Source organism: Lissotriton helveticus, chromosome 8, assembly GCF_964261635.1.
Source record: "Lissotriton helveticus chromosome 8, aLisHel1.1, whole genome shotgun sequence".
Taxonomy (NCBI): Eukaryota; Metazoa; Chordata; class Amphibia; order Caudata; family Salamandridae; genus Lissotriton; species Lissotriton helveticus.
Window position 1 is genome coordinate 418,599,519 of NC_136069.1, and position 21,666 is coordinate 418,621,184.

At 46.7% G+C, this 21,666-nt stretch overlaps 1 protein-coding gene across 1 annotated transcript in view; it reads right to left on the bottom strand.

Moving 5' to 3' along the window:
- WDFY2 (WD repeat and FYVE domain containing 2) overlaps positions 1-21,666 on the bottom strand; it is a 421,169-nt gene that overhangs the window by 296,484 nt on the left and 103,019 nt on the right. Inside the window, exon 3 of the mRNA XM_078657271.1 lies at positions 4,808-4,881. Within this exon, the coding sequence (XP_078513397.1) occupies positions 4,808-4,881 (74 nt within the window). The remainder of the gene's footprint in view (positions 1-4,807; positions 4,882-21,666) is intronic.

The following is a 21,666-nucleotide window of genomic DNA, read 5'->3' on the forward strand; positions in this document are numbered from 1 at the left end:
GCGCTATCTCCTTGGCGTCCTCTAACCTACTACAATGAGAAAAATCGAGATCGAAACTCAGTTTGGGGGTAAAACATTTTAGAAAAAGTTTGAGTTGTGAAGGTGTCCAAGTCAACAAAATTTCAGAATTAATTTTGGCTAGTTGAAATGCCACTGACATGTTTCTACGGAATATTGAATATGAAGCATTTTGATCGAAAGACTCAATCTTTAATAAGAATCGTAATGAGCCTTCTTTGGCATGAAGGATGTTGTAGACCCACCTAATTATATTAGCTACCGCTGTTGCATATGCGCTGGTGATCGAAAATTCAAGTCTTAGCGCTTGCACTGGTGTTGCTGTTGAGACTTTCAAGATTTTCTTTAATATTTTTCCTTCTTTTTGATCCATGTAGGACCACTGTTTTATGGCAATATGTTCAGTGGCAAACGATAAAACAGGAGGTATCTTTGCTCTGTACACCTTTAATAATGTAGAAAAATGCCTGTTCCCTGTAGTAGAATACAGTCTCAAAAGAGCCCCAGCGTGTAGTTCAGATTTCATTTTTAGATGATTAATTTGTTTGAGATTTTTCAGATTCTTTGAAAAGATCCTACCTAAGTATGTATATTCCTCGACCTCTTCTATATGTTCTTCGCCCAACTTCCAGCAGTACTTTACTCTCTTTTTCTTAACGGTAAATGAAACCACTTTCGTTTTATTTAAATTGGGAATTAAAAAGTTATCTTTTGAATATTTGTGTAAGCTGTCAAGAAGACTTTGTAATCCAAAGGGCGTTAAATCCAACATTACTATATCGTCAGCATATAGTAAGGCGTGTATGCTTTGTGTAGCGATCTTTGGGGGCAAGCTGGAGCCTTGTTGCAAGTGAAATGGAAGGTCACTAAGGTACAGAGAAAATAAGATCGGTGCTAAAAGGCATCCTTGTTTGAGGCCGTTGAACGTACTAATTTTATTAGTCAAACCTTTTTCACTCCCCATCTGTACTTGGCACCATGTTTTGTTGTGGAGATTAACAACAACCCGTAGCAATTGTTCAGGGATACCCAACCTCCTCAATTTGTTCCACAGAGTCGGTCTGTCCACCCGGTCGAAAGCGGTAGAGTAATCGATGAAGGCTGCGTATATTGGTTGTGATTTCCCTACTGTATATTTGTCTAATATGGACTGAAGTATTGCTATATTATCAAGCAACAATAAAAGTGTCAAGATAATGCCAGTGATTAATGTACCTGCTGGAGAGGGATGAGAGATTTGTTCAGTGGCAGCTTTGACTTAACTAATGTAGCACAGAGGGTTAAGGTGCCTACTGAAAAGAATGCTTAACATGCATTTTAAAAAAGCAGTATTTTATGTGCATAGGTCCGTGGTTACTGCTTTTGTCAGAGATTCTTTTGTTACTGTGCACTTCATAAGTGACAATCATAATCTAGCAGAGGGACATATAAACTGTCATCAAAGAGCTGCTTGCAAACTGCATGGTACCAGTTAGTAACTTATGCTTTTCCACAGTCATTCATTGTCCTGATGCTGCTAAAAAGATTTATTTGGGTGGAGATACATTTTTAATGCTAACGTCCGTGCTAGTCACTGTGTTATGTTCTGAATCCTGAGTTTGTACTTTTCCAGACCAAGCACTATTTAAAAATGCTTACCAGTATGAATGACATGTGAATACTACACCTTGTAGTCCCCTTTACATTATGTAACATTTTCTATACACTGATTTACATATATGATTCATTGTCTCTATAAATGTGTGATTTAAAGTGTTCTGACATCCTACAATGGTATGAGAGATGCTATAAAACAAATGAAATACATGTGACAGTGGGGCTATTCCTTCAAAATAAAATACTAAGGGCCAGCTGTACGACCCGTTTTTGTATGCGCAAACGGGTTGGACCCCCTTCCCTTAGCAAATGTATGCAAAATTATTTTTTTAAGAGCAGGCGGGCCACTCCCTGCCCTTAAAAAATGAAACAAAAACGTTTCATTTTCTATTTTTTTTAAATGCATGGAAAATGGGCTGCATGTTTAAAAAGAAAACTGCATTATTTAAAAGCAGTCCCAGACATGGTGGTCTGCTGAGCCTAGCAGGCCCCCATCCCTGGGAGGACTGGCATTCCCAATGGGCTGGCAAATTGCGAGAGGCTCATTAATATTATTGAGCCTTGCCATATGCGACCCCCATTGGGAATCCCAAATAGTGTTAAACACACTGTTGTACATTTCATTAAGCGACTCGCAATGTGTCGCCAATTGCGAGGCGCTAAATGAAATGGTTGTACATCTGGCCCCTAAATCCTCAGTACTTTGAGTATTTGGTTTGTGCGCACACGTGTTTTTTTTTTAATTACTGTTTTAATATTTGAAATTTAACTCATACAAATTGCTTGGGGGTCCCTGGCATCCAGTGGTGACTCAATGGGGGTCCTCTGGAGTCAAAAGTTTGGGAACCACTGATCTAAAAGGAATAAACTAGCAGCTTTTTCTACCACTAGCAGAAGACTGCGTTATTGCAAGGAGCACAAAGAAAAGCAATTTACAAAACATGCCTTGACAGCGAGCATAACAATCTCAGATCATATGAACAAACACGCCTGACATTCCTTGTTAACCATTTATTTCTTTTGTGAACCTGGTTTTTCGCGCCTAAGCACTAATAATTGACTTCTAAAAACAACTAAAAATAATTGGGTGAAAATAGAGCAAAATGTATTATACAGCTGATGAACAAAAATTAAATAAGTCATATAAAGGGTGCATACTTTCAGAGAGAAACGAAAGGTGGTGTCCAGGAATAGAGGTCAAGAAGCTGAGAACAGAAGTGATAATGAGGTCTGTATAATCTCAAACATAAATAAAGATAAAGATTTAGGTGGTGTTTTTTTTTTTAGAAAGATTGCAGAAATCTGACTGCAGAGGCATGGGAATGGCTGTGAAAGGGATGGGTGCTCAAGATAACCAAAATGGCAACCGGAAAAATCCACTGAAAACTGCTGGGTATGCAGTACAACACTGTTAAATGCTTAACTTAAGTAAAGAAACATCCTGCACTTCAGCAGAGCTTCCAGTTCAGACTTGCATCTCCTCAAAGATTTATCATTTCCCCATTTCCAGTCATTCAATTCGGTTCAAAGGTGTTAGTGCAGCTAACGGAGACTTTTGGGACAAGACATAGCAATTCAAAATTCTACTTTCCTTGGTCAAGCGAAAAAAAAAAAAAAACTTTCAGCGCATGTACCAAGGACTAAAATGTATTGTAATGTAAACATGGTAAATATACCTTCAACTTAGTGGAATCTGATAGTAAGGCAGGTGAAATTCCTTTTACCTTGCGATATAATATATCTTAAGAAGTGATTCAATTATTATTGTTATTATTTGAATCTAACAAACCACGCTGAAGAAAAGTAAAGTTGGCTACAACAAGACTGGAAGAGCAGGAGCAGTCTCTTGTTTTCCACAGTCCCCTTTCTCCCTTGGCTCCCTCTTCTCATTTCTACTTGTAATCGTGGTAATGCAGCAAAGAACATGCAGAATAATCACTAGATTGATGGCCTATGTGTGTATCCACCGGCTTGTCGATTGGAGGTGATAAACTCCCAGAGCTTTCGGTCCACAACCAGATTTTGATTAGGGAGAACCATAGGGAGTTGTAAATTTAAGTAGGCCTTCGTATTGGAGACTACATGAATCAACTCAAGGGGGCATACCATCACGGTGCAATCAAGAACTGCAACAATGATCAGAATGGAAAAAACAGGTGTGGATTGTGGCTGCAGTTATCACTAGTGGGCAATCAACAACATGTTAGAATAAAATATCACCCAAGGCACTTAAGTGCACCGTATCAAAGATTGGCAGCATGTTGTGGCTAGTGGAAACAAATTAAAGTTTGAGCTGTCATTTGCCGACTCTGCAAAATGCCCATGTTTTAGCTCCCTTCATCTTCAAAAGATGAAATACGAACAATGGTTTTGTGACCTTTAAAACATTTGAAAGTGTTGAATATTAGCAAGGATCACTTAAAGAAATACACAAGTTGTGCTGAGATTCAAAGCCACAAAGATCATTATGAGGAGTAACAGGCGAAATGCACCAATGTATATTCTGAATAATTATGGTTGCGCTCGGAATATGCATGTGAAACTAACCTCGGTTGCAATGAGCCAATATTTGGCACCCGAATTATATTATGCGGAAACAAGGAAGCTAAAGAGACCTCATCGCTACCAGTTGCGGCGTTTCATGGTACAGAAATCCAGCATTTGGGTACAATATGGGCTTCGACCGCCAACATACGGTATCACAATCCCATCTGTGGTTTCCAAAACCAGAATAATATTTGGGAGCACGTCTGCTCTAAACTAAAACACAATAAGTGTTTAACTCATCATCTCATTTACGGTCAGTGTTAGTTTGGTCTGTTCGTTTAATGATTTATTGTCTACCTTTTGCTGTCAAACCCATCGTTCACCGTCAAAATGTATTGTGTTAAACTGGAATAAGGCCCCTCTCTGGTGTAAGGTCAAGGGAGAAACCATTTGATGGAAGGTAAACAACAAACTGTGTGGCATTTATCAGTAAACCGTCAGGCTTAAAAACTGTGAAATCATCAAAGTGGACACATTAGAGGACTGTTAGCCTCGTCGTTTCTGCTTTCCGCCTAAAAATGTACACAAAGCAGAACGGATGGGTGGGTGCGTGTTATGAACAGCCACGCACTCACATTGCATTGCTTTTCACAAACAAAATCAGCACTCGGAACAGAAAGCATTTGAACAGGAATTCTGTACTTACAGAGATTGTACCATTGTCTAGGCCTACGGACAGCCTTCTGGTTTCCGGGTTAAAAGACATGCATGAACATGGAGCTGAAAAAGATGAAAATGTGGGTGAAATTAATAAACTGTGGCTCGTACCGCGCTTCATGACTCACGCATAAACTTTAAGTAACAGGCTGCCTTATTCCACCCACGTCATTTGTATCAAGGTTTAGCAGTAACAGGGCTCATTGTGTGCAGAGCGTGGTTCCTTCTGTCCCGGACAATGCGCTGCAATTATGCCAGTCACCCTCCAGGCCGTCATAAGTAAACACTCATTAAAAAAGAACATTTACTTTACAGCCGTGCTGGGTTTGTGAGGTACACTGACATTTTAGTACAGGAGATAAAACTATAACTGTTTGAGACTAGAAAGAAACAAGCGCATTTCCTGTCTCTCAAATGATTAAGCATCTTTTTTTAACTGGATTCACACTTTCAGATCATTATTTGAGAACATGAAGTCTAACTTGATTCAAAATACAGTACACATATTTGACAACTGGTTATGGCAGTGTATTTTGTTATAAAGAGTCAATGGATCAAATGTGAACAAGTCGACTGCTTCTGCCTTTTAATTATACATATTGGGGATGACATAAGCCTGGTGACCCTGCAGCAGCATTAAACGAATCGATTTCAATATAACAGTGACTGCACTGTGCTACACCGAGAAGGTAATCCCGTGGGTAGCAAGGTCAGGTGATACTAGGTGCGGAACATTTCTTGTCACCTCCGACTTGACAAAATGGCAAAACATGTGTTTAAAACACATATTTTTGCCATTTCTGATCCCTCCTACCTAAACTTCACTCCAATTGGCTGCTTGTCAAACAACGAATTGAACTAAAAAATAGCCTTTGCCTGGGTCACTAAGCTTACCATTCACATTTTTGTTCAGTCCAAAGTGCCCGACCAGATACCCGAGAACGGCCTCCAAACACAACCTTTCAATAGTCCTAAACTTCCAGAACAAAGTTTGAAATCTAGAAGACATCTTTAGATTCCTTCCCTAAGTCAGAGGACTTCAAACTTTTTGATGCAGAGACCCCTCTGTCAAAAACCTTTAGGCGTAAGGACCCCTTCCTGACAAAAAATTCTAGAACTTGGGCCTCCTCATCATTGCCAACTATCGACAGCCATAAACGCCCCCAATTCCCACAGCAAATCATTTATACATTGTGGAAATAAATTAAACAGTGGTTAGCAAACAAAAGGTCAGTGGTTGGGGCGCGGTCAAATGTGGGGCAAAAAACAAAGTGCCTCATTTATGAGGCATTTCCGTAGGGTAGCGCCACAGGTGGTCTTGCTGCGCTGCCCTACGCCAATGTGAAAGTGCAGGAATGCACCTTATTTATGAAATATGGTGCATTCTTGTCCTTTTCCTCCTATGTTGGCACACAAATTGCTGCCTAGCGCCAACATAGGCAGGATGGTTTTTGTGCAGGAAGGGGCACCTTCCTGCACAAAAGCAATCCTGAGAGGGGTTTTCCTCTTTCTATGTGTGCAGCAGAATGCAGCACACATGGAAAGAGCAAAAACGAAGGGAAATGAAAAAATTTCTCCTCGTTACGCCTGCTGTGGGGGATGTGTGAAGTTTTGGCACTGCCCCAGATTTACATGGTTTTGTAATTCTGGGGCAGTGTCAAAATCCATGGGCGTTGTGTGGGAACACCCACCGCAACACCTATGGAACACCGACTTGATATGGAGTAAGGCAACTCAGAGACTTACGCTGTTTTGTCTTACTCCATATCTATGAGGTCATGCAAAGCCACGCAGGGTAACTGTCTCGCCTCATACAGGGGGGGTGGAATTTAGTAAAATATCTACTTGTCCATGGGGCAGGTTGTTTCATAAATCTAATTGCCCTGTGTTAGAACTGGGAGTCTCTAGTTGGCTGAGGTAGGTACCTTAGTCCAAATAGAGAGCCTTGCTTCTAAGTAAAGGAAAGGAAGGACACTTTCTTAGATAGCCCCAGCTCACCCCCTCGGTAGCTTGGCACAAGCAGCCAGGCTTATCTCCAAGGTAAATGTGTAAAGTATTTGCAACCACGCCCTCAGTAACCCAATGGTAACACCACAAATGGACTCCACACAAGTTTCATAAAAACAACAATGGGCCATATGTAGGTAATTCGTGTTTTGCGATTCTCAAATCGCGATTTTTAGGTAATCGCAATTAGAGAATCGCAAAACCCAATGTAGGTAGGATTAGCACATTTTTTGCGAATCCCACTTATTCCTTATTTGCGAATCACAAATTGAGATTCGCAAATAAGGAATACCTTCTTGTTCATTCCTATGGGTTAGAATGCCGATAAGAATGAATGAGATTCTCAATTAGAGAATTGCAAATTGAAAATGCAATTTCAGGGTTGAAAGGGTGTCAATAGGACAACCTGTTGCACCCCTGAAATTAACATGTGTGCACATGTGGCGTACATACATGCCCTAAGGGCATGTATGTGACCCACATGGCACTTTGAAAAATGCCAAAAAGTGCATTTTTCGAAGAAATCGCAAATTACCACCAACCTGAAGTTGGTGGTAATTTGAGATTCCTATAGCAAAAATCGCACAACTTGGGTGCTTCCTACATTGCATTTAAGGAATCGCAGTTTGCAATTCCTTAAATGCATTTGCAAAATAAGGAATCGCAAATTTTGCAATTCCTTATTTTGCGTGTGGGTTTTTCTGTGCTACATAGCACACTGCCCAAATTGCGACCGCAAATACTGAAATTCTGAGAATTTCAGCATTTGAGATCACAATTAGGCTTCCTACATATGGCCCTATATGTTTATTATACAAATGAGACCACACAATAAAAATCCAACGTATGCGTATTTGTAATATTTCACTTTGCTGGTTATTAGGCCAGCGCAAGCCCTGGTAGGTTGTTGCAGTATTATTGAGCAATTCTCAATGATCCAATGCAGTCCTAATGCAATGCTATGCAGTTCGTAATGCAAGAATCAGACACATAGTAATATAAAAATAATGCAGTTCATTATGCAACTATCAGGCAGTGTGTAATGCCAAAATAATGCAATGCAACAATCAGGCAATTTGTTATGCAAAAATAATGCAATGCGTAATGCAACAATCAGGCAGTTTGTAATGCGAAAATAATGCAATGCGTAATGCAACAATTAGGCAGTTCGTAATGCAAACATAATGCAATGCGTAATGCAACAATCAGGCAGTTCCTATGCAAAAATAATGCAACAATCAGACAGTTCATAATGCAAAAATAACGCAATGCGTATTGCAACAATCAGGCAGTTTGTTATAAAAAAATAATGCAATGCGTAATGCAACAATTAGGCAGTTCGTAATGCAAACATAATGCAATGTGTAATGCAACAATCAGGCAGTTCGTAATGCAAAAATAATGCAACAATCAGGCAGTTCATAATGCAAAAATAACGCAATGCGTAATGCAACAATCAGGCAGTTCGTAATGAAAAAATAATGCAATGCGTAATGTACTCCGGCACCGATCACAGTGCTCTGAACTATGCCACTCGTACGGTCTCGCGGTCAGCTACTACCAAAATATGCCCCCACCATGGGTATGGTGTTAAACAAAGTGCAGCTGCACACTCCGGCCCCGGTACTGCCACTCCTCGGCAAGTACGGGCCGCGATACTAACTTGAAGAGAGGCTCATGCTGCAAAGATGGGAAAGGCAGAGCGGGTCGCTCTGAGACCACGCCCCACCCCAGGTGGCGACACAAGCATACTCGCTGAGCGTTACTTGGGGGGTGCGATCTCACTCTCCTCTCCTCGCGGCTTGGGCCTCCGGTGCGACTTCGTTGTTCTTGGGCATTGGAACACGGACCCCAGACGTGATGGTTCGAGTTCACTCATTGGAAAAGGCAGGCTTGGGCCGGCAGCAGTGAATTCCCACAGGTCCTCTGGGGATTCTGGGCTGATGGCAATGACGATCGCAGCACTTCTGGTCACGCTGTCGATCAACTCAGAGAACACGACAGCTCCGGGACACACGGTCATGGGGCAATTTCTCACGAAGGTCTCAGGCTGCACGAAGCACATGCACACAGCGTCGCGGAGACTCCCTTGGACTCCGGGTGCACACGATCACAGGACAATCCTCACGTAGGTCTCAGGCTGCACAAAGCACACGCACACAGCATCGCTGAGACTCACTTGGATTCCGGGTGCACACGATCATGGGCAGTTCTTAAGAAGGTCTCAGGCTGCAAAAAGCACACGCACACAGCGTCGCTGAGACACTTCTGGAAACTTTTATGTTCCTGAGTTTCCACAACAGGGAGCCAGCTCTCCTCGGGTCCTTGGGGACAAATTAATTCAGGACACAACACACAGCAAAGTCCTTTCAAGCAGGGGGACACAGCATAGTCCCTTAGTCTCTCCTTGGTTTAAATCAGCAAACTGCAGGCCAGTCCCAGAACACACAGCAAGGGTCAGTCCTTTCCTTCAGTCTCTACAGCTGTTTCTTCCTTGGCAGAGGTTCCTGTAGACCACGAAGTAGTTTCAATTCATTTCAGTCTTGATCAGTTCCAACGTTCAGGGGTTTCAGCTCTCCTAGTTCTACCCCTAAATGTCTTTGAAGTCTTTGTGTTCAGGGGGGCACTGGCCCCTCTTCAAACCAGTTCTGGGTGTCTCCCTGCCAGTGACCCCTTCTTCCTTTGGTAGTGGGGGTCTGGATCCTTAATCACTCAGCAGGGGATGGAGCCATTGTTTTATGGCAGCAGCCCAGGCCTCTTCACCTTCAGGGGCTACTCCTCCCCCCTACACTCCAGATGCAGGTCAGCCTGTTGCTGTCTCACCTCCTCCCCTGGATCAAGACATTCCCTAGATCCTATCGCTTTCAAATCCAGACAGTCAATCCACAAGCAGGCTGAGACACACAGAATTGTTAGAACACAAAAAAAAGCCACTTCTAAAAGTGTGGTTTCTAAGCACATAATGCAAAAACCACCTTCACAAAAAGATGTGTTATAAAATTGTGAGTTCAGTCACACTAAACTTCACCTCACCATCTTAAGCCTATGGGAAGATAACCTGGAAACATAATACACAGCCTTCCCCATTCTGTCCTATGGGCAATATGGCCTTGCAACAGTGAAAAACGAAATGGCAAGTATTTCACTGTCAGGAGGACACATTACACACCTCAGTACATGTCTTACCTTTCACATACACTGCACCCTGCCCAGGGGCACCTTGGGCCTACCATAGGGATGTCTGATGTGCATAAAAAGGGAAGGGTAAGGCCTGGCAAGTGGGTGCACTGGTCAGGACAACAAGGCAGTTTAACAAACTGCACACAAGCACTGCAGTTGCAGGCCCGAGTTCTCTCTGTAGGGCTACTTGTGTGGGAGGCACAATTAGGGCTGCAGGGCCACTAGTAGCATTTGCATTACCATCCCTGGCACACATACTACTCTTTACTAGGGTCTTTACTAGTAAGGCAAACATACCAATCATGGACAACCAATTACCATTCCACTTTATATAGGGAGCACTTGCACATTTTGACACTGATCAGCAGTGGCAAAGTGCCCAAAGCATCTAAGCCAGTAAAACGAAATCCATCACAGCATCAAAAATAGAGGAGGTAGAGGCAAAAAGTCAGGGGTAATCACGCCAAGAAATGCCAGATCTAACATCCTGTAACAAAAACCACTTGCCCCTTTACAGCAATCTCATTATAGAAGAGCTCCGATATAGCCACTGATTATGCCAGGGCTCCTACCATAGTAGTGTTTGAATACTTGCAATTCCCTTATGTTGCCACGTTTCAGCAGATCTACATACTCGGGCTGAAGGTAGCTGTAAGCAATAGGTCCAGGTTATTAATGCCATTTTGAGTATGAGCAAACATACTAACTTGCATGTTTTAAGGGTTTTCAACAACTTTTCTCTAATCTTTTCCCATACTGAGAAATGTTGGAAATTTACTCCTGACAATGGCAGACGTAAACCTTCTTCTAGAGTTGGGGAAAAAAGTTATTGGAGGCAAAATGAACTTGCAAACACTCAGATTTTCGCATGAGCAAATCTACACATGCATACTTGCTCATGCTAAAATGCAGTTCACAAGTATATTCTAGGAGTACTATTTCTTGTCCTACTTCTGTAAATTCTTGGGAATTCATTAAAGCCGTACAGCTGCACTTAATGCAAGGACATTTACGATTGGTGCACTTTTGAGACTTTCTTTAATAATTGGGCCCCTGTTTTCATCTGGCATTGACCCTGACCATTTGTGTTTATTAAAGTTCTGTATGTCTCTCTCTATCGGCTGGCTTCACAGTGTGTGAAAGCATTCTGCTCTTTCACAAGTAGCATATCGGCACACAAAGTAGTTCTTTTCAGTGCCAGTAACTACTGTGGTAGTGTGTGCTTTTTAAGACCAAAAAACTACTTTTGATTTTGCTAATATTTGTTATAATGGCGAGGGTCCGGCAGCTCCCATACCAATAAGGTTTTACAAAAACCATGCCAAAACAAGTCACATACTGACAAAACTAAAAAGCTGACAGACCATTTCAGACCCACTGGCTTTGCCAATGTATTTTTATTTTTGTTTCCCATTATCTTATTGAAACTGGTTACACTGATTTTCCATTATGAATATTTTTGGGAAATAATAGTATGCATCAACACATTACTAAAGCACAAGTTACTTACCTTCGGTAACAATATATCTGTAAGAAACAGTAGTTAGTGTTAGATTCCTTACCTTAGAATATCCCCAGGCGTCAGACTGGATCCGGAAAGTTTTGCGTAGCAGTACCCCTGCGCGTCAGTAGGCGTCGTCTGCGGCTCCACGTCCGTCGTCGGCGCCGGGATGACGTCGTCGGAGTACTTAGACGCTGCCCTCGCACGTGGATGTCAGTTCTTATACACAGCTTTTCCGCTCCAGAAACGCAGAGCCATGATAAAAACCAACACTGGTGCCATGAAACTAGGGACCTGAAAGGGAAGAACCTTAACCCTAAATATCGGTTCGCAGAACGGGGAGGATGGGTGGGGCGGTAAGGAATCTAACACTAACTACTGTTTCTTACAGATATATCGTTACCAAGGTAAGTAACTGGTGCATCTGAAAGAAACAGGTTAGTGTTAGATTCCTTACCTTAGAATAGATACCCCAGCAATACCAACACCGGTGGTGGGTCTGCGAACCAATGATCACACCAGAAAGTCCTGGAGAACAGAACGGCAGAAAAAGCCATCTCTCCGGACTTGGCTGCCAGGCAGTAGTGTCTAGTGAACGTGTGCAGCCAGGCCCACATAGCTGCCTGACAGATGTCCTGCAAGGGGACTCCCCGACCCAAAGCAGTAGTAGCCGCCGTGGCCCGAGTGGAATGGGCCCTCGGCCCAACAGGAGGCTCCTTTTAAGCCAAAGAGTAGCATACCTTGATACACAACACGACCCACCGAGAGATGGTCCGTTTGTGCACCGCCCGTCCCTTCTTAGCGCCCACGTAACCAACAAAGAGCTGGTCGTCCACCCGGAACTGGCGTGTGCGGTCCAGATAGAATGAGAGCGCACATTTTGGGTCCAGCTGGTGGAGCCTCTCTTCCTCCTTCGAGGGATGCGGAGGCGGAAAGAAGGTGGGCAAGGTGATGGACTGTCCGATGTGGAAGGCTGTGACTTGCTTGGGCAGGAAAGAGGGACGCGTTCTCAAAACAACTTTGTCCGGATGGACAGAAAGGAAAGGAGGTTTGGAAGAAAGAGCCTGGAGCTCACTCACTCTCCTGGCAGAGGTGATGGCAACCAGGAAGGCAGTCTTAAGAGTGAGAAGACGAAGAGGGCAATTGTGAAGTTGCTCAAAAGGAGCGCACCTCAAATAGGTAAGAACAAGGTTCAAGTCCCACTGAGGCATCACAAATGGAACAGGAGGAAACATGTGAGTGATGCCCTTCAAGAATCTATTTACAACAGGGGACTTATAAAGAGAAGGCTGATCAGGTAGCTTTAAAAAGGCTGAAATGGCAGAGAGGTAGCCCTTGATAGTGCCCAGAGCAGAGCCCTGCTGGGTAAGAGAAAGAAGAAAGAGGAGAACCCCTGAAAGGGGGGCAGAAAGGGGATCCACAGCCTTCGCTGTGACCCATGCCACAAATTTGTTCCACCTGCAGGCGTATACCGATTTTGTGGAGGGACGCCTGGCTGCCAGAATCACATCACAGACCTCAGGAGGCAAGTCAAATGGCCTCAACTGTCGCCGCTCAATCTCCACGCATGGAGGTGGAGACTGGACAGGTTCGGGTGGAGGACCGTCCCCTGCTGCTGCGACAGAAGGGGCAGACGAATCGGGGGATCGACTGACATGCTGAGTAGCTCGGGATACCAGTATCTTCGTGTCCAGTCCGGAGCCACAAGGATGACTTGGGTCCGGTCGCGCCTGATCTTCTTCAGCACTCTGGGCAAAAGTGGTATAGGCGGAAAGGGGTACAATAGACCACAGCTCCACTCGCGACGAAAAGCGTCGCAGAGCGAGTGCCGCCTTGGAAATTCCAACGCGCAGAACTGATGTCATTGCGCGTTCTCTTCGGTGGCGGATAGATCTAACCAAGGCTCTCCCCGTCGTTGAAAGAGGCCTTGCGCCACGTCCGAGTTCAGACGCCATTCGTGATCTATCATGCACCGGCAGCTGAGTTCGTCCGCCCTGGCGTTCAGGGAACCTGCCAGGTGTTGAACCACCAGGGTGACGCCCTGGTGTTTCAGCCATTGCCAGAGGCACAGAGCCTCCCGACAAAGGGTCCACGACCCCACCGCGCCCTGTCTGTTGCAGTACCACATGGCGGTGGTGTTGTCAGTGAACACCTGCACTACACTTCCCCGGACAGAGGGAAGGAATGCCTTCAATGCAAGTCGGATCGCCCGCAGCTCCAGAAGGTTGATATGGAGCCGGGACTCCGCCGGAGACCAGAGGCCTCTGATCACTGTCTCTCCCATGTGGCTCCCCCAGCCCAGGAGGGACGCATCAGTCACTACTACATGCTCCGGTTGGGGTAGGAGAGGGATCTGCCGTTGACCCAATTGCGATCCGTGATCCACCATTACAACTATCTCGCAGTGCCCTCCGAGATCAGGACATGGTCAGACAGGTTGTCCTGATGCTGGGCCCACTGAAACTTCAGGTCCCACTGCAGAGCCCGCATCCGCCACCTGGAGTGATGCACCAGAAGGATGCAGGAGGCCATCAGCCCCAGAAGCCACAGCATCAACCTGACCGAGACTCGGGATAAGGGCCGAAAGTTCGGAATCAGAGCCTGAATATCCTGAACCCGCTGTTCGGGAGGATAAACCTGAAACTGTGCCGAGCCCAGAACCACTACGATTAAGAGGAGCTTCTGAGAGGGACACAGGTGTGACTTCGGCATATTGATGGAGAACCCCAGCAGGTGCAAGAGGTCGGCCGTAGTCTGGAGGTGGTTGACGACGGTCTGGGGCGAGCCCGCCTTCAACAACCAGTCGTCGAGATAGGGGAAGGCTGACACCCCTAATCTGCGCAGATGGGCTGCAACCACCGCCACACCCGAGGGGCGCTGGTAAGGCCGAAGGGGAGCATGGTAAACTGAAAGTGCTCGCGGTCTACCGTGAACCGCAGGTAACGCCGGTGGGCCGGCAGGGCGGGGATGTGAAAATATGCGTCCTGCAACTCCAACGCTACCATCCAGTCTTCTGGGTCTAGGGCAGCTAAGACATGAGCCAAAGTCAGCATCTTGAACTTCTCCATCGGGAGGAAGCCGTTGACGTTCCGCAGGTCCAAGATAGGGCGTAGGCCCCCTTTGCCCTTCTTGGGAACCAGAAAGTAGTGGGAGTAACAACCACACCCTACTTCTGGCCCAGGAACGCGGTCGATGGCCCCCTCGGCCAAGAGGGCCGTAACTTCCTCTTGCAGAAGTTGCAAGTGATCCCCCGACATGCGGTGGTACTGCCGTCGCATGGCTGGAGGGGTCGCCTCAAAGGGGAGGGAGTAGCCCCTTCGGACGATTTGCTAGAGGTAGTGGAAGAGGTGATGGTGAACCCTGCCCCCCACTGGCGTCGAATGGGCCTGAAAGCTCGGACTAGGAAGGCTTTGAGGCGGATGCTGCGGGGGTAGATGTGGACTGGCCTTGCCGCTGTCCCCTGGCACCACCACGGCGGTGACCACGTCCGCCACCACAATGGATGTTAGTCTGCGGCCCGTGGCTGGCAGGACGGGAGGGGGCGCCCCTTCCTTGGCCACGAAAGGAGCGAAAGGCATAAGTTTGCTGGCGCTGGCCCGACAGGCCCAAGGACTTGGCCGTAGCCCTGGAGTCCTTGAAAATGCTCAAGCGCACTGTCTGCCTTGTCGCCAAAAAGACGACGGCCTACAAACGGCATGTCCATGAGGGAATTCTGGATATCAGCCGAAAAGTTGGCGGACCTCTGGCCTGGACCAAGTGCCCAACAGAACATCAGTAAGGGCCTCATTAAACGGCAGTAGAGGCTCCGAAGAGCTTGCCTGCGGTTTAAGGACCTCGGTGAGGAGGTTAGTCCTCACGGCCGCAACGGGGATCTCAAGACCCAAGGCCTTGGCCGCCCTGGTCAGCACCACGCTGTAAGCAGCCCCCTCCTCCGTAGCTACGGTAGGAGGGGAGACAAAGCCAGTGTCGGGCGAAGTGTCCAAACCACTGGCCTCCCCTAGATCCACTGCCCAGTCCTGAAACGACTGGCACTCTCGTGCCAGAGAGTCCTCAGACCCCTCCCAATCCTCCTCGCCTCCCATCTCCTGATAGTCAGGTTCAAAGGATGGGGCCTGATCATAGAAGAATTGCTCTTCTCTCGGCGTCTAATGTGGCGTCGAGCGAAGCCGGTCTGAGGGAGGGACCGGGGACGACGTCGTCCTGGGACGGCATCGGGGGCGACACCCTGGGGGTGGGCGCCGGCGGAGGGGTCGTAAGGTCGACCAGCGGCGACCCGGATCAGGTGGGGCCCTGCGGTGTCGGGACCGGAGTCGTCGACGGCGCCGGGGCCAAAGCACCCGACAGCGCCGGGACCGAAGCACCCGACCCGCTTGGGCTCCCAGTCGGGCCGCGGGGCCCGAAGGCGCCACAGCGGGACCCGATGGAGGAGAGAGCGACCTCATGGCCATGAGGAAGGCATCAATCTCCTCTGGCGTCGTGTTCAGCCCAGGGACCGGTGGGTATGGAGCTGGCAGCGGCGCCAGCGGCTCCGGCGAAGCCGCGTGGGCAGTGTCACCTGAACCCCCGGCCGCGTCGGGGGGGAGGGGGGAGGAGTCGGAAGAGCGATGACGTCTTTTCGACTTCTTGTGCCTCTTACCTGAGGACTTGGAGCCCGACGAATGGTGTCGACTCGCCAAGCTTCGATGACTGGCCCCGCGACCGGTCCTTCGACCTCCTCCTCGACCTGAACCGTGAACGGCGCGGGGCCGACCGCCGGAGCTCGAGGCGCTTACGGGACCGCTCCCGCCTAGCCTTCGACGTCAAGGCCCGGCAGTCGGGGCACGACTTGTCGGCATGGTCTGCCCCAAGGCAATACAGGCACCGGTGATAGGGGTCAGTAACCGACATTAGTCAGTTGCAATCGGCTCGGGGCTTGAACCCGGGCATCCCTACCGGCACTGATAGTCTTACGACTCGAAACAGGATCAAAAAGATCTAAAAAGTTAGTCAAAAAGTGACTAAGGAGTACTGCTTTTTCCGGATCTGCGCTTGCTGGTGCGGAAAAAAGAAGAACTGACTTCAGCGTGCGAGGGCGGCGTCTAAGCACTCCGACGACGTCATCCCGGCACCAACGATGCCGACGACGGGCACGCAGGGGTACTGTTACGCAAAACTTTACGGATCCAGTCTGACGCCTGGGGATATTCTAAGGTAAGGAATCTAACACTAACCTGTTTCTTTCAGATCAATGCTGCAAAGAAATGGTACCTGAAATGTTACAGTACTTTAGCAAAATGTTTTTTTTCCTGTTTTCATTTTTTTAGTGAACATTTTATTTTTAAAACAAAGAATCATAAAAAAAAAATAATAGGCACATTTATAAAGCGCAAGATTACACTTAGCCAGTGTGTCCCCGCACTGCGGTGCAACTGCACAGATTTCCACACCCTGAATCTCACCCCTCCTAGCTATCCCGGGGGAAGAGATTCGTTTTTCAAATTTTTCCTGAATATGCCCTCCCGGGCCTCCATCCGGAGACACAAGGGGAGTCTGTTCCAGTGCTGGGCAGCCAGCAGGCGTAAGGAGCGTTCACCCACCCTTGCTCTCTTAATAGCGGGAACACCCACCAAACCCGCCCACCTGATCCCAGTTGGCGCGTTGGGGCATAAGGGGTGAGTAACTCAGACAAATAGGAGGGAGCCGTCCCCTGAATAATGCGATGGCATACACACAGTGCCTTAAACAGGACTCTTTCCCTTATCGGCAACCAGTGGAGTGCAGCCTGCGCTGCCTTCGAGGAGGCCCTTCTCGGGCGTATAAGAACGAAATGAGCTCCTGCGTTCTGCACCCCATTGGAGTCTGAGCATACACTTCGTCGTTGCACCCAGGTATAGAATATTGCCATAATCCAGGCGCGATGTCACCAGGGCATGGACCGTGGTCTTCCTGGCTGCAATGGCAGCATATCCAGGGTTTTGCGAAGGACCCTCGGGACTCCAAAACAGGTGCCTGCCACCCATCTGGTTTGGTACTCCAAGGAGAGCCATTTGTCCAACCACACCTCCAGGTTCTTTGCCCGAGCGCAGGGGACAGGGGTGGTCCCCAAACTCTGGGGCCACCAAGCCGATGACCACACCGACGGGGCTCACCCCACCAGAAGCACCTGGGTCTTATTGCGATTTAACTTCAGGCAGTTGTTAGCCATCCATGAGGCCAGTTCTTGAAGGCATGCCACGAAATTGGAGGCTACCGTATCCTGTGCCTGTGTAAGGGAGACCACCAGCTGCGTGTCATCGGCATAGGACACGACCCTGATCCCAAACCCATCAGCAATCTCTGATAATGGAGCCACGTAGAGATTGAACAGTGTCGGGCTCAGGGTTGATCCCTGCGGCACCCCCTGTCTTAATTTGATGACTTTCGAATAATGGGAGCCCTGCCTCACCTGAAAGCTGCGCTCATACAAAAAAGATTTCATCCAACACAGGGCACTGCCAGACACACCTCCTTCCCTCAGACACTGCACCGGAGTGTGATGGGCAACAGGGTCATAGGCGGCACTTAAATCCAACAGGATTAAGGCCGCCGTCTGACCCGCGTCCACATATTGCGTGATGGTTTCAGTGGAAAAGAGCAAGGCAGATTCCGTCGAGTAACAGGCCCGGAATCCAGACTGAGTGGGATGCAGAAGATTGAATTTCCCAATATGCGCCGCCAGATGCATATTTACCACTTTCTCTGCAACCTTGGCGAAGTACGGTAGAAGAGAGATGGGGCGAAGATTATCCAGTTGATCTGGGCCAATGTGAGGTTTCTTGGGCAGCGGGAGGACCACAGCTTCCTTCCAGCATCCTGGCACTGTACAAGTCCTGAATGAGGTCTCCACCAGGTGTCTGATATATGGCTCCAGGATATCTAAACTCCCTCTCAGCACTTTAGGGGGGGGGGGGCGGGTCTCTGGGAGAACCCACCTTAATACTAATCCAGATTTTAATGAACTGTTCTGGGGGAGGGCACGGTAAAACTCTTCAACCCTTCACCCTCCCAGGCGTACTCTGTCTCCTCCACCCCCTCATCCCCTACGTGGGCGGAGTGAGGAAAGGTGGAATATATTTTCTTCACCTTGTCTGGAGAATCCTCAATCTTGCTTTCAAGCTCCTGTAAATATATGCATCAACCCAGAGAGCATTCTGGGAGAATTATACATAGCCTCATATTGCTAAACTTTGAAAACGTGTGTACACATTTTTATACCGGAACCACTGTCAGTAGTGCAGTCGGAGCTTACATTTACTTAGGGCACTCACCCGAATAATAAAGGCTTTCAATTAATGAACCATGAATATAAGTTTGAACAGCATGAACATATGGGAAAAAATATCACCTTAATTGCAGGCAATACCCTCCCTTGATCTATAATGTGGTACTGCAAACTGGCAGCCAAAGGGTTTCTGCTGCAGTGGGTTAGGCCTACTTATCCCAAGGACAAAATGCACATGAAAACTTGTTGCAAGTGCATTGGGCTACAGGAATTCCACAACCCTGGGCCGCCTATCACTGGAAGGAGTCAGAGTCCCTGGGAGGGTCTAAAAGGGGCTGAACCAGTGCATCAGTCTGGAGAAATCAGTGTATCTAGCGAGATGCTCTCAGAAATACTATAACATGTGGACAGACAAGAGCTGCTATAGAGGAATCATCTTGATCCCGTATGAGCCTAAATCATGGAGGAGAGAGGAAGACCTGGGCAAATATGGATTTTCATTGAGAGGACACTGGAGGGGAGTACTAAAATATTAATCTATTATATTTACCGTTGTATTGTAATTGCATTTATATAGTGCTTACTACCCCTGACGAGGCGTCGAAGCGCTTTTTCGTCGAGTAGCACGCTACTCCGGGACCCATAGAGGATTAGTGTTGAATTAGTATAGTGAAACATGCAAGTACATTTTAAGTGGTGGATAGGTTAGTCAGTTATTTGGATTTGGAATGATAGCAGAAGGATAGAGGAGGACAAAGGTTTGTATTTATATAGCGCTTGTTGACGCACGGTATTCAGGAATCATACAAAGGATTAGTGGTGAATTAATATGGTGAAATATGAAGTAATTTCAGTGGTGGATATTAGTCAGTTACTTGGAGTGAGAAGGATAGCGGAGGGATAAAAGGGGAAGAAAGATTTGCATCCATAGAGCACTTGTTACCCCTGATGTGTGTTGAATCGCTTTTCTGGTGAGTAGCACGCTACTCCGGAACCCATAAAGGAAAGGATTACTGTTGAAAATTAGTATCGTAAAAAAAAAATATGAAGTAATTTGAGTAGCGGATATGTTATTTAGTTATTTGGGTAGTATATTAGTATAGTTTAATATGGAATTTGAGAAGTGAACATGTTAGTCTTTTAATTTCGATTGAAAAGGATAGTGGAGGGATAAAAGAGTGAAAGATTATTTATTTATTCATTTACATTTTTTTTTAATGTTTTAGGTCTTAGCAATAGGAGGAGGATTTTGGCTGAGTAAAAAGGAGTTTTGGAGGGAGGACTCAGAGGAAAGAGTTTAGAAAGGTTTGCTTTAGGGGATCGGTATTGTAAAAGAGGTGTCAGATGATACAAGGAGGGGTAGAGTAGGAGAGAGTCTAGAAAGGGTTATTTTGGCAATCATAGTAGTGGTATGGGGTTTGGGATACACGAGACAGTGGATGTAGAGGATATATATTGATAGGTGCATAGGATGAGAGATAGGGTAGTGCATTGGAAGGAGTAGTAGAAGAAGTTTGAGATGAGTCAGAAGGTTGGGCTAGAAGATATATTGAGCGAAGTATAGGCTGAGAAATAGGGTAGTGCATTGGAAATGCTAAATTAGAAGAAAGTGATAAATATGTATATCCATAATTACATTGAAATTATATGTGTTGCAAGAGTTACAAAGTGTGGTGGTGTGCAGTGTGTGTGTTGTGCGTTAGTGTTATTGTGGTAGAAGGGAGAGGAGGCTGTTTGTTGGATAACTGATGGAAGGTCTGTTGGGTGTAATTACAGCAGGGAGAGTGTGTCTGAATGGGATGTAGTTATGTATGGTGTTGAATGGTGTTGTGTTAATGATGAGTGTATTGGTTAGTGGTATAGGATAGAGTTGTGTACTGTTTGTAGGTGATGGTGGATATGTGTGGTAGTTGGGATAGTAGGGTATGTAGATGTGGTTTGGTTGGGTTTGTAGTGCAGGCTGGTACATTAATCTGTGCATAGTGCTGTGCGTGGTGTACATTTGGTGTGAGTGTGTTGCTCTGTTTGTGGATGTGGATGGTGTAGGCTGGGTATTGCTAAATGAGAAAAAGGGTAGCATTTCTGGTCTAGTCCCGACCAGTCTTGAACAGGATGAAACAGGCATCTGCCCTTGTCCTCTCTGCCCTTAGCCTCAACGCCCAGGCTGAGACGCCCTAAGCCTGGCCTTTTTTATAGCCCTAGTAATCAGGTGACCCCTTCAGCCAATGGGAACCCTAGCCCTAACACCATCGAATCACAACACGAGCCCTAAAATCTAGGAACCAATAGGAGACCAGGACCTTACAGCCAATCTTAGCCCTAGTCCAAGCACCCAATCAGTTCAAAAACCATGATCGCTACGTCCAATAAAGGCCCTAGCCCTACCAGTAGTCCCAAAACAAGTCCATGGAACCACAGGTAGCCCTAGTCCCTACTTCCAATAGAAAGCCTAACCCTAGCCCTAGTCCCAACCCTACAATGATTGAATCACAGACCCAGAAACCAATCAGAACCCTCAAACACCCAACCAATGAGGACATTAACCCTAATCCAATAGAAACACCAGATACAACCACCAATCAGTGTAGACATGTACCAACCACTAGCAGACCATATAAGGCCCCAGCGACCTCAGATGGAGCTGGAAGCTGCTTCTCCTGTTCAGAATCTCCTAGGAGACAGACAGGCTCAATCCACACTTTGGACTTCAGCAGGTAAGGGCCTTACTTGAAATCTAACTATACTGTTTAAATAAAACTTTACTCCCCCTGCTGGCCAAAAAATTAAGTGCACAGTAAAGCACAGTTTAAACAGCTCACAGAAGCACCCTCTGATGCAGAAAAAATCCCTGTTGCTGGGGGTAGGGGGGGACAGGGGGGCAGGTTTCACTGGCTTGTGAACACAAAATGGTGGCTGGGAG